The 17331-nt window shown below is 44.3% G+C and overlaps 1 protein-coding gene across 1 annotated transcript in view; it reads right to left on the minus strand.

Moving 5' to 3' along the window:
• Window positions 1-17331, minus strand: part of FEZ1 (fasciculation and elongation protein zeta 1) — a 62455-nt gene that overhangs the window by 31093 nt on the left and 14031 nt on the right. Inside the window, exon 3 of the mRNA XM_054998263.1 lies at window positions 11728-11827. Coding sequence (XP_054854238.1) covers window positions 11728-11827 — 100 coding nt within the window. The remainder of the gene's footprint in view (window positions 1-11727; window positions 11828-17331) is intronic.

Genomic DNA, 17331 nt, shown 5'->3' on the forward strand with positions numbered 1-17331 from the left:
AAGAACCACTGCCAGTCATAGATAATGCTGAACTAAATAGAACAACCATCTGACCCAGTTGGGATTGCCAGCCTCCAGGTAGTGGCTGGAGATTTCCCGGAATTACAACTAGTCTCCAGGCCACAGAGATCAGTTCACCTGGAGGAAATGGCTACTTTGGGGGGTGGACTCTATGGAATTATGCCATGCCAAGGTCCTTTCCCTCCCCAAACCCCACTTTCTCCAGGTTTCACCCCCCAGATCTCCAGGAATTTCCCAACTTGGAGCTGGCAACCCTAGACCCAGTGTAAGGTGACTTCAAATGTATGGCATTGGGCCACCACTGGAACATTCAGAAAATTACATGGTACAGACCTACAGGGACTATACCACTTCAGAATGCAGGTGGGAGCTTACAAGTTTAACGATTCCCTTGCATTAGAAATTAGGGGACATTGGGGACGTGCGAGGAACTCGTGGAGAGAGGAAATCCCTACTGCCTTCTCCACATGGCTGCCCTCACTTGTGCACCTTCTTTCTGGGGAAGTAACTCAGAGGCACCAGGTAGAGAAGAAAGGAGAACTGCATTTGCTCACATTCTTTCATGTGTGGGGGGTGTGAAAGGAAAGAAAAAGCAGCAGCAGCACCTCCACCTCCTCTTTGTCCCAGCCACTGTTGTTTGTCCGCCTTCTCTCAAGGGCAGCGTCACCCACCACGAAAGGAAGGAGGAGGCAGAGCCCTGCCTCTTGCCTCAGGCACTGCCTTTTTGCCCCACCAGTGTCCTTTTAATTTTTTTGCAGCAGCTGCTGCCACCAAACACTGCCAGTGCTCCTCCTGGCAGTCTCTTCTCCCCAACAGTGGATCTTAACAACAACAACAACAACATCAACAACTGTGCTTATATACTGCTCTTCTAGACAGATTAGTGCCTCACCCAGAGTGGTGAATAAGTTAGTGTTATTATTATCCCCACAATACATCTGGGGAGCTGGAGTTGAGAGGCTTAACCAAGGCCATCTACTGAGAGATGCAGTTTGGTGTAGTGGTTAAGAGCATGGGACTCTGATCTGGAGAACTGGGTTTGATTCCCCACTCCTCCACTTGAAACCAGCTGGGTGACCTTGGGTCAGTCACAGCTTCGAGGAGCTCTCAGCCCCACCCACCTTACAGGGTGTTTAGTTGTGGGGATAATAATAACATACTTTGTAAGTTGCTCTGAGCAGGGTTTTTTTTCTGGAAAAAGAGGTGGCGGAACTCAGTGGGTTGCACAGAGGGCAATCTAAACTCTCCTCTGTCTGGAGATCAGGGGGCGGGGCCACCAGCCATATGACCATTTTCAAGAGGTTCCGGAACTCCGTTCCACTGCATTCCAGCTGAAAAAAAAGCCCTGACTCTGAGTGGACATTAAGTTGTCCTGAAGGGCAGTATATAAATTGAATGTTATTGTTGTTATGGCAGTAGTGGGATTCAAACCAGTAGAGTGCTGATTTGCAGCTGAACCACTTAACCACTGTGCTACAGCAGCTCCTTGTGGGTTTCAGAGACCTGGCAGTGTTTGGGCTGAGAGGGAGCCCATGGCCATGCAGCTCCCTCCCTTCACAGACTCCATCAGAGTTCAGCTGCCACCCTCTTAACTGTCCTACATTCCAATGCATAGCCAACCATCAAGAAGGCACCTGAGAACTCACGACGGAACATAGCAAGGTCTTGCTTTTCTTTAATGTTTTTAAAGGGTTTTACATTCCCCTCACCTATTCTGTGCATTTTGGAACTGAGGTACGGGAACAGGCTGAGTGTTTGCTGCACCAAAAACCATTTTACTGCATTGTGCCCCTCCCCCCACAAAACATATAGTTCCTTAGAAGGAAGTGCCACCGATGAGTGACAACTTTGAAGTTTAGGACTCTGTTTGAAATGTGAGCATGAGCACAGAGAAAGAAATACTCGAGTAGCACATGCTCCCTTGGTTTCCAGTTGGATTTGAGAAAGCCAACAATTTCTGCGTGATCTGCCCGCTGTGTGGGGCCAGCCCTGAACAGCAGCAAAAGAAAGGTCACAATATGGTGGGAGGGGCCAGTCATCATTGGAAGTGGACTCTGTACATTCGGCAGTGCAAAGGCACTGCCCTACGCTATTGACGCTAAGCCTATGCATTCAGACTGTGCTGTTTTAAGTTGGTGCTAATATATACTCTTGTATTCACTAGAATAAATTACAAGCTGCCTTAAATGTCAGTCATGGTATAAAGATGGGATAGAACTTTTTTTTTTACAATAAATTAAAATCTATTAGGCTTTGTGCATGAATAAAACTCTACAGCTGCGTTGCTGCAAGTTCACAGTCTACCTGTTTACACTCATGCTCTGTGTACTTCTAAGCAGTACGAAATACATGGATTTTCCTATAGAGAGACTAATCCCCATGTATTCTCTGCAGGAAAAAAGCACGCATTTTGTATCGCATGAAGTGCAGTATGTGCACAAATGGACTGGGCAGCTGTTGTCTGCTTATACACACCGTCTTATGTGTGTACCTCTGGTTAAAAATACTCTCACAGCAGGCCTTGTACAAAACAGATACTCATGTTCCTATATGCTTATAATATTTATATGTCATTTTTTAAAAAAAAATGTCTAGAGCAGAGAACCACCACAGAACAAGTATCAACCAAGACAAGAGTTTATGGTTCACCATTTAAAACATTTTGTAAAACTCTAAAGGATTAACAACAGCATGCAGGCAAAGGATCCGGTTTGATTAGCAAAATCATACATGGAAGAGTAAACTCCACAACCATTACCTGTGAGACCCTGACCTGAACTGGGGGCTGGTGCTGCTATAACTGAGCTTTCAAAGACAAAACAGAGAAACTATCTTATCTCGACACAACTAAAATAAAAATAATATACAGTGGGTTGGATCAGATTAATCCCTTCTACTAAGATGGATCCAATGGCTCTCTTTTGCTAAATCCTGGTCTACACATTTGGTAGAATGAGGTGGCAGACTGAACTGTGCCGATTCACACTTCCAGTGCAGGATTCATTTTTTGAAAAATGTTCCTCTGTATACAAACATTCCCTCAGGTTAAAAATTAACACTATAAAGAGTGGGCTGACATGCTAGTTGTTTCCTTGCAGGGAGTTTTTTATGCTGGAGAACAATAAAAATGCATCTGCCAGCTGCAGCCTGAAGCCGTGTTGCACGTCCCTCCAACCTCTCCCACGGGGCAACCTTGCAGCATTGCCCTTCCGATCACATCACATTTCTATCACCTCATTCCACTGCAGGGGCAGACCATAACTGTGCCTTTCTCTGACAGACAGAGACTTCCTCCAATGGCAGAAGACCTTTTGAGGAAGACTTCGCAGAAGAGAGTCACAGCACCCAACGCAATATAAAACATTAACGGATACAAAATAGGAGTAGTAATTTATCAACAGAAGTATAAAACAGCATGGAATACAAACCTGGCTCTGATACAAATCCATATAGGAAAAAACAACATTCTAAAAATACGTTGTCCATATTATGATTTCAAATAACATATTAATGTTTCATTAAAAGAGAGGGGCAAATAAAATGAATATTGACTACGCTGGAAGATATGATAGACAACTCTGTTGTGCTGTTGGTTTTGTCATTTTTGTCTCCATGGAAACATCTGAAATGCCACATTTTATTGTGTTTTAATGTGTGCTTGCATTATTTTAACCTGTTGGATTTGAATAATATTAGTTGTTTGTGCATAATATTATGAATGCCTTTTTATACATTGGTTATTGATATAATACAGCTATTATTTTTAAAGAAATGAAACTGTATCTTAAGGGGCAGGCTTAGAACTCATACAAGGCAGACTCAGTTACTAATTCCTTCTCCCAAAAGCTTGGTATTATTTAGCACTTGTAGACAAGATGAGGTTCAGTACCGGCTGGCCCGTAACTTTCAGGGGCTTATTTTTCTCTTTCACTATCATCAGCCAATCCTGCTGGGTTACTGCCACTTGCCACCATTTCTTCCATATACACCAGTAACCAGCACTGCCTTGGATTCCTTATACATTCTTGTTTCATGGCCAAGTCATTTCCTTACCACCACAGAATCCTTTAAGAATGACTTCTTGCTTTCACCCGTAACTTTCTAGCTCCAGACAGGAAAATAGAGTAACAGAAGACTAACTTCACTAGACCATTTTCAGCTGCACTTCAGCACCATCATTGCAGATGGCCAGAAGGTAGTATCACAGTTCCTACTCAGCAGCCATCAGGTGACACAAGGGGCCAACAGAGTTCACCTGGTCCTATAAAACTGCTGATTCCAGTCTGGCTTTTCAGCCTTCTTTTAGATTTTCCTCCCTATTTTATCTGCTTCTTCACATCTTACTTTATCTCACAGCCACCAGCCTCTACACACTCTTAAGACTAGAGATATAATTGGTGGTGGACAAAGCCCTCAAGTCAGAGTTGACTTATGGTGACCCCTGGTGGGGTTTTCATGGCAAGAGGAATAATAGAGGTGGTTTGCCATTGCCTGCCTCTGCAACCCTGGTCTTCATAGGTGGTCTCCCATCCAAGTACTAACCAAGGCTGACCCTGTTTAGCTTCTGAGATCTGATGAGATCAGGCTCACCTGGACTATCCAGCTCAGGATAGAGATATAATTACTTGGCAGTAATTTCTATAAAGTCAAGGAATTCAGGAGATGATACAAGGATGAATCAGATATACTAATCTTGCTACTCAACTGTAAGGCAAAAGAGAAGCCATCAAGAGAGAAAAACATCCTAAAATGAGAACCCCAACATATTTAGTTACAGGCTGTAATAGAGGCGCTACTATCTGGGCATTTTGTTCATTATATATACAATAGGTCTATAAAAAACTGGGCTATACCCTGAGCTAAGAGAAAGAAACAGAAAGTGAAGAAAACAGGAGTAAATGTGAACAGAAAGCAACTAAGGTCAGACACCACTCTCAGCCATGCTTGTGTGTGCTATGTGCCATCAAGTCACCTCCAACCTATGGCAACCCTATGAAGGAAAGACCTCCAAAACATCCTATCATTAACAGACTTGCTCAGATCCTGTAAACAGGAGCATGTGGCTGTTTTTATTGAGTCCAGCCATCCCATTTTAGGTCTTCCTCTTTTCTTCCTGCCTTCCACTTTTCCTAGCCTTATTGACTTTTCCAGAGAATCTTGTCTTCTTATGATGTGACCAAAGTATGATAGCCTCAGTTTTGTCATTTTAGCTTCTAGGGAGAATTCAGGCTTGATTTGATCTAGTACCCACTTATTTGTCTTTTTGGTTGTCCGTGGTATCTGCAAAACTCTCCTCCAGCACCACATTTCAAATGAATCAATTTTCTACCTATGCTAAAAAAGCATAACTTTAGTTTGGCATGGAACTTTAGCCAAGGTGTACCATTCCACTCCACCGAGCAATTGATCATAAAATAAGCTTTTGATTGGTGACATGACCATTTCCATTTAAAGAATGAGAACTTGCATTTATAATAGGAAAATCTCTGGTTAAAAAAAAAATTAAGGCTGTGTCTATGCCAGGGTAATTGAAGGAGGTAAAAGGTAATTTCCTTGAACAAGGTATTTGTGGACAGGATTCCTCCAGCCACAATAGCTTGGATCCCACAGAATGTATCCACAGATTGAAGTGATTTCCATCCACAAAATGTGACCTCCTTTCCTCCACAGGATCCAACCCAACTTTACCACTTTTTCACCTCTATGAATATTGGCTTGGGTAGGTCCAGCCCTATCTGGAAATATTGTAACCCCACCTTGTGTGGAAGATTGGTAAAGGGTTAGTGAGTTAGTGATATCTGCGTTGACAAACTATGGTTTCCAATTGGCTGGCACACCAGAATCAGAAACAATGGTTTGTAGTTGGTTTGCTAACTGTGGTTTGGTGAGATGTCTGAATTGGAAAACCAGAGGTGCAGCATCACTCCATTACCAGGGCTGTTGCACCATGGTGTGTGAGTGGGACAAGAAAAGCTGACAACAAAACAGATAGGCCGTTTCCACACGGCTTACCTTATTCTGCAAAATAGCAAAATCTCGCGTGAAGACGCTGTTATCGCGCGAGAAGACGCTGTTATCGCGCGAGAAGACGCGATAACAGCGTCTTCTCGCGAGATTTCGCTATTTTGCAGAATAAGGTAAGCTGTGTGGAAACGGCCCTTGACAGCTCTAAACTGTGCAATCTGGATGATCAAATCACGGTCTGGGATCTAAACTGTGGTTAGCAGCTTATATAGTTTTGGTGTAATTTCTGTCTTGATCCAGAGGAAGTGGGAGATCAAAGGGAAGACAAAAAAAAGTTTAAAAAGTAAAAGTGGGATTGAACCTGAAGTTAGAGATGGATTCTAGGTCTGAAAACGTTGAAGACTACTTTTAGATATATGGTGTGACCCTAAAATTATAGGCACTGAGTTCAGGCTTTGTATAGTTTGCAGGAACACAATTTCTTTATGCTTGGTTAAAGAAAGAGGTCCTTGATTTCAGAGATATGCATTATGTTGAAGCAGGTTTGGAAAATTAAATAGTAATAGTCCATAGGAAGGCAATGGCAAACTACTCCGTAAAAAGTCTGCCAAGAAAATGTCGTGATGCAACGTCCCCCATGGGTCAGTAATGACTCGGTGCTTGCACAGGGTGCTCTGCACCTTTACTAAGAGCCCATGGTGCAGAGTGGTAAGCTGCAGTACTGCAGCCCAAGCTCTGCTCACGACCTGAGTTCGATCCTGGCGGAGGCCAGGTTCAAATAGCCGGCTCAAAGTTGACTCAGCCTTCCATCCTTCTGAGCTGTAAAATGAGTACCCAGTTTCCTGGGGGTAAAGTGTAGATGACTGGGGAAGGTAATGGCAAACTACCCCTTAAAAAGTCTGCCAAGAAAACGTTGTGACGTTCCCCCATGGGTCAGTAATGACTCGGTGTTTGCACAGGGGACTACTTTTACCTTTTTTTACCTTTTACCTAATAGTCCATCATCCATAGTGTCAGTACAAAATCAATAGGCTTAATTCACTGAATGCATCTACCACCCAGCCACAGAGAGGGCAAACTCATGCCAAGCTTGGCCTAATGCATTTGCTAGATTTTTTATCCAGCCCTTCTCCCAAGGAACTCAGGGCAGCATATATGGGTCTCCCCTCTCCATTTTATCTTCCTAAAGACCCTGTGGGGTACATGAGGCTAAGAAAGAGTGGCCCAAGATCATCCAATGTGCTTCTTGGCTGAATGAGGTTTTGAACTTGGGTGGCTGCTGCTGAGCTGTCATTTAGGATGTTCCGAACGAGTTGATTACTAAGAACCACAACTCACTTTAACATCCATTCTAGAATGTGTTGCCTTTGAGGACTGGATTTCAGAACATTAGCTATATTGTTTTTTTTTTTTTTTAAGAGATCACCCAATGCCATGACTACCACATATAGAACACCAAGAGTTGCCCTTTGGAAAGTCCCCGTATGCCTCTCAAAACAGTATACACTACTGGGGGAAATTCTGTATAGTCTGAGGGCTTCCATTGCCAGCTGAAAATAACATCTCTTTGCCATCTGTTGTTCATGCTTCCCAGCCTGATTAAATTAGCTCTTTACTCCAGCAAAGCCATTAATAATGTAAGGACTAATAAGTTATTGTTGACTGAACAGGAGAACGAAGCTAGTGGTGGAAGCTGCAATTTTCCATTAGTTAGTCTGCAAAGCATACGCGCACACGTGCACACACTGTTGACATAGTTTGGGACCAAATAGTTGCCCTCTTCATTTGAATTGGGGTATGTAGATTCAAAGACAGTCAAAGACTGCTCAGCCAGCCACCTTCATTTGCAGATGAGGACATCCAGCATGATCAAGGGGAAGGAGGTTCCTGTACTCTGCAGTTGGAACACTATATTCTAGCCGCCCAGGGGTGGCCAAACTGTGGCTTGGGAGCCACATGTGGCTCTCCTAGACATATTGTGTGGCTCCTGGAGGTCTTTGAGTATCGCTGTGGCTGTACAGTTTAGTTTAGTTTAGTATTCCCCTCCCACCCTTCCCTTCTTTCTTTCCATGCCTTTCATATTTTCAATAAAAATGTTGGTGTTGCCAGGTCCAACTCAGAAAATACCTGGGGACTTCGGGGGTGAAGCCTATCAAGGACGTGATATCACTTGTGTTAAAAGTCAGGTGATGGCTCTTCGCAAGCTCCACCCCTTCCGATTATGTCACTTCCAGCATACTGCACCCAAACCCCACCCCTTCCTGTGATGCCACTTTCAAGACACTCCCCCAAACCCACCTCTTCATCTGAAGTCACTTCAATGCATCATGTCTTGCGGCTCTCAAACATCTGACGTTTATTCTACGTGGCTCTTACATTAAGCAAGTTTGGCCACCTGTGTTCTAGCCCCACTTAAGGCCATTGTGGAAAGGAGATTGAAACTAAAGCAAGAACTAGTTCAGCAGGGACCAAGCAGTGAGAGTCAAAGAGCAGCAGGACCAGCTGCAGGTTTTTATATGCCGTTGGTCACCAGGTACTCACCATTAGCCCCTCTGTTGCATGACATTTCCCTCCCAGTCGGACTCATGACCCAACTTCCCTCCTGCCCAGTCATGGTTCTCATCTTTCTGCCAGCTGCAGAAGTGCTGGAGGGAGCAGAGTATGACTTTCTTGCATTCCTTTCAGGCAGCCCATTTGTGTTGGTAATTCAGAAATCAGAAAGCCATTGTAATATTGCAGGAGAACCTGGGTCCAGTGGAAGGGCTGCTCTTGCATTTTGCTTTCTCCATTGTTTGTAGGCTCTTTTGCCATTAGGGAAAGGAAGATCGATGGAGGAAGGGGGTGTCTTCAGCTGGGGGGGGCTCTCTATCAGGTTGTGGGTCTCCCTACCACACGTCACCTTGCAAAAGGCTTCTCTAGAGACAGCTAAGCAGATGCCTTGGGAAGAGGATAACATGCACCCCAAAACACATAGTTTGATTTGCACAAAGAGAGAAATGCTGCTTGTATTGCGTTTCTCAAAATCTTCCCATTTAACCAGAGCTTTAAAAAATCTCACACAAATCCAAAGGCCAAAGAACTGAATTCAAGATTCAGTACTGAAAGTATAGCTTTTCCTCATGCATATTCAAAGTTGAGAACTTCTGTATAAATTTAAGCATTGCAAACTCAGCCATATCAGATTTTTTTCTCCGAAATAAAAAAGAATAATAAAATGTTGGTTTTAAAGTGAGGAATTGTTTATGCCCCTCTCTCTTGATCTGTCCAAATCCAAGCCCACAATACAAAGGAAAAAAAATGACCGTTCTACTTTAGGATGGAATATTTCAAAGGAAGCCCCGTGGCGCAGAGTGGTAAGCTGCAGTACTGCAGCCCAAGCTCTGGTCACGACCTGAGTTTAATCCTGATGGAAGCCGGATTCAGGTAGCTGGCTGAAGGTTGACTCAGCCTTCCATCCTTCCATGGAATGAATACCCAGTTTCCTGGAGGTAAAGTATAGATGACTGGGGAAGGCGATGGCAAGCCACCCCGTAACAAAAAGTGCCAAGAAAATGTAGTGATGTGACGTCCCCCTATGGGTCAGTAATGACTCGGTGCTTGCACAAGGGACTACCTTTACCTTACCTATTTCAAAGTATACTTATTCCCTTAGAGACTTCCAAGTCTTCATTTCTCTTATAATTCTAATCATGTTACCTCTCCCAGCCCAAATCTCTACAGGGCTTCCTAAACACTCCTTGATGCTGCATAAACTCCTCATCCTTACTCCCACAGCCTTGCCCCCTCCCTGAGCTCTTGAATATTCCAATATACCCCCCTATTCAAAATCTTTGCTCCTCCAGATCTATCACCTTCAGACAACCAAAAATCCCTTGCTTCCTCAAACAACTCTGCACTTCCCCCTTGCTGCCCCATATGCCTGGGAACTGCATCCCAGAACAGCCTCTCTTATTTCAAATTCCTCTTCAAAGCTTACCTTTTACAGGCAGACATGGAATGCAGGGAGCCAACACCATCAGACAGGATAATGAAAGAGCCAACATTATTTAATTTTACATCCATTATAGCGACTTGCAGTGTTAAGAGCAGGGCCGGTGCACCCATTGAGGCCAGGTAGGCGGTGGCCTCAGGGCGTGAGGGCGCCGGAGGGGCGCCGGAGGGGGTGTCGGGGGCGGAGGCGCATGCCACAGAGCTGGTGTGGCTGTGCCGCAGCTGCTGCAGCCAGCCAGCCCCATGCCATGCCAGCCAGGTGCACCAGCCGCAAGCCGTTGACGGGGCGGCGTGCGGAGCGCGGAGCAGCCTCCACCCACCACCCCAGCCATCCGCCAGCCAATGCCCCTGGCTTGCGCTGCGTGATGACATTGTCGTGTGATGACATCATCACACAGTCCATAGCGCACGTGCAGTGTGTGCATGGGGTGTGTGTGGCCGCAGGCACCAGAGACCCTGGAGCCGGCAGTGGTTAAGAGGCAAAACACATCTCACAAAACACATCCCACAAACACATCCCACAATGTGGGCCGTTGATGGGATGCCAAAGAATCAGGCCTCCACTCACTGAGCATCCCTGGACTGATTGACTAAGGCTACACGGGAAATAGAACAAGGTGGCCAGATTGACTGCATGCATCTGCAGACTGCAAGTTGGCGGGCGGACTGCTGTACTTGTTAAGATGTTAAGAAAAAACCCTGCAAATGAAAACTAGTACAGAAGCCAAATGGTTGGTCTAGATCCTTTCTCCCTGATGTGCAAAGGTAGTATAGCCCACCGGTAGTTTGAAGTGGTACAGTCCGTGCTTCAGCTCTACCTTCATTCCACTGCTCATGTAGACCTGGCTTAACATTCCTTCAATAAGCTGACAAAACTGTTTGGGGAAGAGACCATAGCTCAGTGGCAGAGCACCTCCTTTGCCCACAGAGAGTCCCAGGTTTATTCCCTGGCATCTCCAGCCAGGGAACAAGTGATGTGGAAGACTTCCCCCCAACCCCCGAGATCTGCTGCTGGTCACAGCAAACAAGACTGACCAGTGGTTCAGTATAAGGCAGCTTCATGTGTTTTGGGGCATACTCTTCTCTGGCAACCTTATTATTCACCCCCACTTTGGTTTAAGGTTATGGGAAAGGCCAAAAGTGCTATAATCCCCTAAGAGCATTCTACTTCTGGCCTCTCAGCAACTCTTCAAAAGATGCAATGGCTGCACAAGGCCTTGGTTTATTCCCTGCAGTGCTTTGCAATGTGCATTCTTCCCCCATCACAGTCAGCTTTGTTCAGCAAACGGCCAACACTATTGTTCTGAACGTGTCAGGGTAGAAGGCGGTACAGACCTTGTCAATGTCCGTCTCAAAGCAAACAACAGCCTCGATGACAATGCCTCTCTTTACATACTCATATTAGACTGTTTCATTCATTATTCTCTCCCTCTCTCTTGCTTACACACAGACACACACACACACAGCATTAAGCATGCTTCTTCATTAAACCAAAGGACGACAACCTCAGTTCAAACAGCACTGGAAGATCTGTTCTGCTATCCCACAAAAGCTTCGTTCTCCCATTCTATTAATACTGCTTCATGGAATAGCAGCCAGTTTCCATTTCCATTCTACTTGCCTTAATGCTTAACTATTGTCTTCCCACAGGCCATTTGACAAACTGCGCATCCACACCAGCCTGACATGATTGTTTCATCTTGAGATTAATGGAGGGAGGGAAGGGGAGAAGGCACTAATCCAGGTAAGTACCTCTGTGTCAGAGACGTTGCCATTTAGCGTTTCGATGTTAGGGTCCCTCCAGTCTTCAGTGATGGATGGGATATAATTGTCTGTAAGAGCATCCCAAACCCTAGGGGAAAAAGAATACGATGTTAATAGTAGGAAAGTGCTTGGACAAGGGTCTGTGGGTAGGAAATGGCAATATTTCAGGGCAATTTCTTCAGCAGGTAGAGTTCAAAAAGGATGGTGAAAAAAATGGGAATGACAAAGCTGCCTTGTTCTGTTTCGTTGAATGTCACAAACAAACAAACAAACAAACAAACAAACAAACAAACAAACAAACAAACAAACAAACAGGATCAAAACTGTCTGCTACATGCAAGAGGAAGACAGTATTTCAAACAGGTCAACTCTGCACATATCCAGTGCATAAAGTACTCACAACTGGATGATACAGTTTACCATCACAAATGTAGCTGAAATATTTATTCCCAGCGTTTAAAATTGAATTCCTCTGCCCCTAAAGAGAAATTACTTCATTCAGCTTCATGACAACCCTATAAAATAGGTCACAGCTGTTCTCATTTTACCTTGCGGGGACCCAGTGGAGAGATTGTGACTTGCCAAATGGCTACCCAGTTGAGTCCACAGCTAAATCAGGATTTAAATCCAGGATGCCCACATTCTCGAGTCCACCTCTATACACTCTGCAATACTTCTCTTGGGATTCTCACATTTACAAAATACACAGGTTTCGTCTGATATCCTTACCCTGTTTAAAAATTAGATCGAGGTGAGTTATGGATTCTCCTCAGTTCCAGCACACTTGATGCCCAGTTCAAATTGGGAATGGAGAAGGCTTTCACCCATGCCATTTTCCCAAGATGGAATAGTCCAAAGGAATGTTATTTGGCCCGGTGAGGAGGATACCCGCACATATCAGAGGGGAATTGTGGGTTTCCCCAACAGGCCAAATTGTGTCTCCCAGAACCTACAGTTGGGAAAACATTGCTGGGCAGAATGTTCAAGCCCTTCCTGCCCATGCATTCCAAACCCAACCTGTGTATTGTGTAATGTGTGAATTGGTAATATTCTGCTTGTCCCCCATTCTCTCCAGTCATAGCTGAAACTTAGTCTTAGGCCAACCAAATACAAGGCTGATTTTGCACAGTGTACCTTCTCTAATCCTGGTGAGGTGGTTATCTACAGTAAGCAAGTATGAGCCTCATAAAATCTAAAGTGATTACTCACATCTGCCTATTGCCACTGTGAATGAATATTATTACAGTCTGCATCACTAACCCTTTATACACTTCAACTTAATTGGGGCGGGGGGCAGCGCAGTTGCAGTGGTAAACCTTGTTCCTGGCCTATATACTTTCAGTAGAAGGTCTGAACTGGCCATAGGCAAATACAAACTGTATGCAAAAAACAAGGTCTTCAACCAGGTGGACATACAGCTGCTATCCACACTGGGTCAATTTCAACTGCTAGTTGAATATACGTAGAGCAGGGGCAGACCTTGCCACCACAGTTCAGTTCCTCCCACAAGGTGAACTGAGTGCGATACACATTACACTTTACATTGGTCTGCATTTTTGAATACAACTCAGAGACTTCAGTTGGTGCTGAATGTTACATCTCGAGTATGCACTCAGCAGTCATTCCATTGGCTGCCCATCAGGGTTCAATTCAAAGTACTGGCTAGCGGCTATCACATACATGGTCCTTCATGGCTTTAGACCACCTCTCCTGCTATGCTGCGCCATAACAGCTTCTCTCATCTGAGCAGGGGCTTCTGAGGATGCCACCCTGTAAATGGGCAAGATCAACAGCTGCCTGTACACAGGCATTCTGTGTGGCCCATGCCTTGTGGAATGTCCTGCCGGATGAGGTCCAGAAAGCTCCTCATCTCCTGGCATTCCGCAAACAATGCATAACTGAATTCTTCAAGAGGGCATTTTTGCAAAGGTAACAGGGCTGTGTTATAATGGAATGGTTCAGGTAGGCATGCTTACAAAGGGAACCGAACTGTGGATTATATCATCCATTGTGAGCACGCACACAAAGATTTTCTCTGCTGCTGTCTCCCCACTCCTTCATACCACCAGATCCAGCCCAAACACCATATGAAAACAAAGCACAAGACCTGCTGTTAGCTTGGATAAGCCAATACTGGGCTCTCCAAAGGGTCGCTCATGAGTTACCAGTAGCTCCCCGGCAGCTGCAGAGCAGCTACAACATCCAGGAAAAGATTGCAAAAAGGGCTGTTTCCACACGACTTCCTGCTGCTCGTAACAACCCGGAAGATCGTGCAAAAAAACGCGGAAGATCGCGTTTTCTCGCGCTAGATTTGCGTGATGTCACGTGACATTGTGCAAATCTCATGCGAGAAAACGCAATATTTCGCATTTTTTGTGTGATCTTCTGGGTTGTTACGAGCAGCGGGGAGCCGTGTGGAAATGGCCTATATCTGTTCTAGATTTTTATTTTATTTTTTTTTAAAAAACCCTTTATTTCATAGGATTTCTTTGTGGATAGCTTCACCGCCAATGCTCTTTCAAGTTCACATTTTGTTTCTAGGCCCAAATAAAACTTGGTAACAAGCTGGGGTGGAGGCAACAGGAAGTGACTGTCAAAGAAAACTTTGGCACCCTCCAAGCTAATCGTTGTTAATCACATTTGACCCCAGCTTTGGTAATGTTGTCATCTGGGAGCGCTCATGTTATTATCACTCAGGGAATACATAAAGAAAGCATTGACCAAGGAAAACCTGACTCCCTTACTCCTCCTTGAGCACATAACGGAAGCATACATATCTGTGGGGAGAAGGAGAGGGGAGAGGTTGGGATTGGCAAATGACTGCTGAATTTATAGATGCACAACAGCTGGTGCCCTTTTGGGCCCCCAGAACTGCTGGCCCCATCCCCAGATTTTGTCCCTTACAGTGCCTCCTTCTTGAAGGCCTTGATATGTGGTCCTGAGACCACTGGTCTGTGGTTACACTGCATGTTCTCTTTATATGTATTTATTGACTGTCTACTATCTAACCAGTTTTATTTGAGTCCTGTTCTGTTGGCACGCTTTTTATGGCCAGTGGCTGAAACAAGTGAACTGAACACTCAACTGCCTCTCAGTTTCCACTTTGCTGCGTGCTTGCAGAATTAATTCAACACAAAATCAACGGGAGTCAAGCACAGTACTTGGCTGACCTCAGGCCTTTTTCACTCACATGAGTGCATTCTTCTCAAAATCAATGAGACTATCGTATAAACAGATATATTTGAGTGGTCCTTGGATAATACAAATCACTTTTATCTAGAAAACAAGGGAACAGCAATACTGGTATAAAGTTCCACGGGGAGGACACAAACGTCCATCCGCTGCTGGATTCAAGTTCCACCCTGTGGAATGACCTGCCTGAGGAGGTCAGGAGAGCCCCCACCCACTCTCTTGGCTTTCTGCAAACTATGCAAAACTGAACTATTCAAAAGGGCTTTTTACTCAAATGGGAGGGCTGTATTGTAGGGAGGGGGTCCCAGATGCTTCGCTAACGAGTTAGGGACTGTACACTTCACCACTACGTTTCCTTACATATTATCTGTTGCTTTAAATATGTACTCCTATGTACTATCTGTGTTTTGTGTTGTCTGATGTCAATCCTAGAAGTGATTATGTTCTGTTTCAGTATTTTCTTCTACTTTGTATTGGATTATTGCTAACACTACGTCTATTTAAACTTGTATCTATTAACCTTATGGCATTGTTTATGGAAATGTACTTGATATGGATTGTACTAATCTCATACTGTGTAATCCGCCCTGAGTGTCAGTGAGAAAGGTAGACTATAAATGATAAAAATAAATAAATTGGAATTTATCTTTCATTCGGAGAGGAGGCAATCCAGTTTCAAAAGCCAAATCAGTCCTGAAACTCTCCAGGCAACCTTAAACCAGAGTTACCATCTCAGCCAGATCTATTTAACAGGATTTTTGTGTTGCTTGGAGGAAGGGCAGAGTGGATAGATTGTTTTCAATTGGCCTAGGTTTGCACCTATGAACTAAGAGGTCGTTATTTTGTATAATTCGGTCTGAAAAACATGGAGCTCTACAGTACATCTTTATCCATGTTTTTCCAATGGTAAACACAGTTTCTATTCAGAAAAGAAAGAAACCACATTTTTGGAGCCAAGCCAAAAAAAAAAATTAACGAGAGCAGCTGCAGGGAACCAAACAGGGAAGGAACAGATTCAACAGTAAAAAGAACAAAGATAAAGTGAAAAATCTGGTGGTTGTAGTGTAATACAAAGAGAAATTATGCTTCCTTCCACGAAAGGGATGCTGAATTTATTTGAGCTACCAACACAGAAGAAACCTCCATTCAGCACTACTGCCAGCGCTAGCCTGCCGCTCAAATTCCCAAAAATATGAATACTATACTATGTCATGATTTAAGAAATTAAACTAGTTGTAACGTTCAAGTTCAAGAAACTGGTCATCTGTGCCGAGTTACCTAACCCTAGTTTAACAGATGGTAGGACAAATCTCCCTGAAGGATCGCCTGTTCCCAATCAAGCTCGACCATTTATCTTCCGAGATTCCTCTCCGAGCACCCCTGCCCTCAGAGCTTAGGCAGATAGAAACCAGACACAGGGACTTTCCTGTGATGGGAAATGTCAACTTTGGCACCACCCTCACCATCTCCCAGGCACCAAGTCAAAACGTGTGTTTTTTAATGGATGCCGATTTTGCTTGGCTAATCCTGCAGTGCTACTGATGCTTTGATTGCAGATTTTTTTAATGGTTTGATGGAAGTTCTTGGTTTTATTTGATTCGTTGTCATTGTCAGAGTTTACATTTTCTTTTTTGTTAGCAACCATGAAATATAGCACATTCTTTTCTTAAACAAAGGAGAGTAAACCAGTATTTATTTATGTACTTTGTTTATAGTCTGCCTTTCTCCCTGAGAGTCAAGATGGATTACAGGACAATGCAGAAAAACATTGTGAGAGAACCAATGACTAGGACTAGGTCTAGGTTCGTGAGAAACCAAGGACAGGACTAGGATTACAGAATTAGAGTACAATACAAATAACAAACCATCTAAGGACAGGTATACTCTAAAGCAGGGGTCCCCAACCTTTTTGATTCTTTGGGCACCTCAGGAATTCTGACACAGAGTGGTGGGTGCTACCACAAAATGGTTGCCAGAAGAGGTATGGAACCAATGACAAAATGGCTGTCACAAGAGGAAGAGCCACATACAAACAGGAAGCTTACATGCAGTGGAGAAGAGGAATAATTTTAAAAATATACTTAGAAAGGGGAGTGAAAGAATGGATAAAAACAACAATGTTATTTTAATCTTAAAAGCCGATCAGATCTCAAAAGGCCAATCAGAAGCCCTGCTGGGCAAAACCCCCACCTGGCCCCATCCACATTCTAAAAACACTTGGTAGGTAAAATGGGCCCCATGGGTACCACTAGGGTTGCCAGCTTCAGGTGGGGCCTGGAGATCTCCAGGAATTACAGTTGATTTCTAGGTGACAGATCAGCATCCCTGGAAAAAATGGCTGCTTTGGAAGATGAACTCTATGGCATTGTACACCACTGAGCTGCCTCCTCTCCCCAAACC

This window comes from Eublepharis macularius, chromosome 14 (assembly GCF_028583425.1).
Source record: "Eublepharis macularius isolate TG4126 chromosome 14, MPM_Emac_v1.0, whole genome shotgun sequence".
NCBI lineage: Eukaryota > Metazoa > Chordata > Lepidosauria > Squamata > Eublepharidae > Eublepharis > Eublepharis macularius.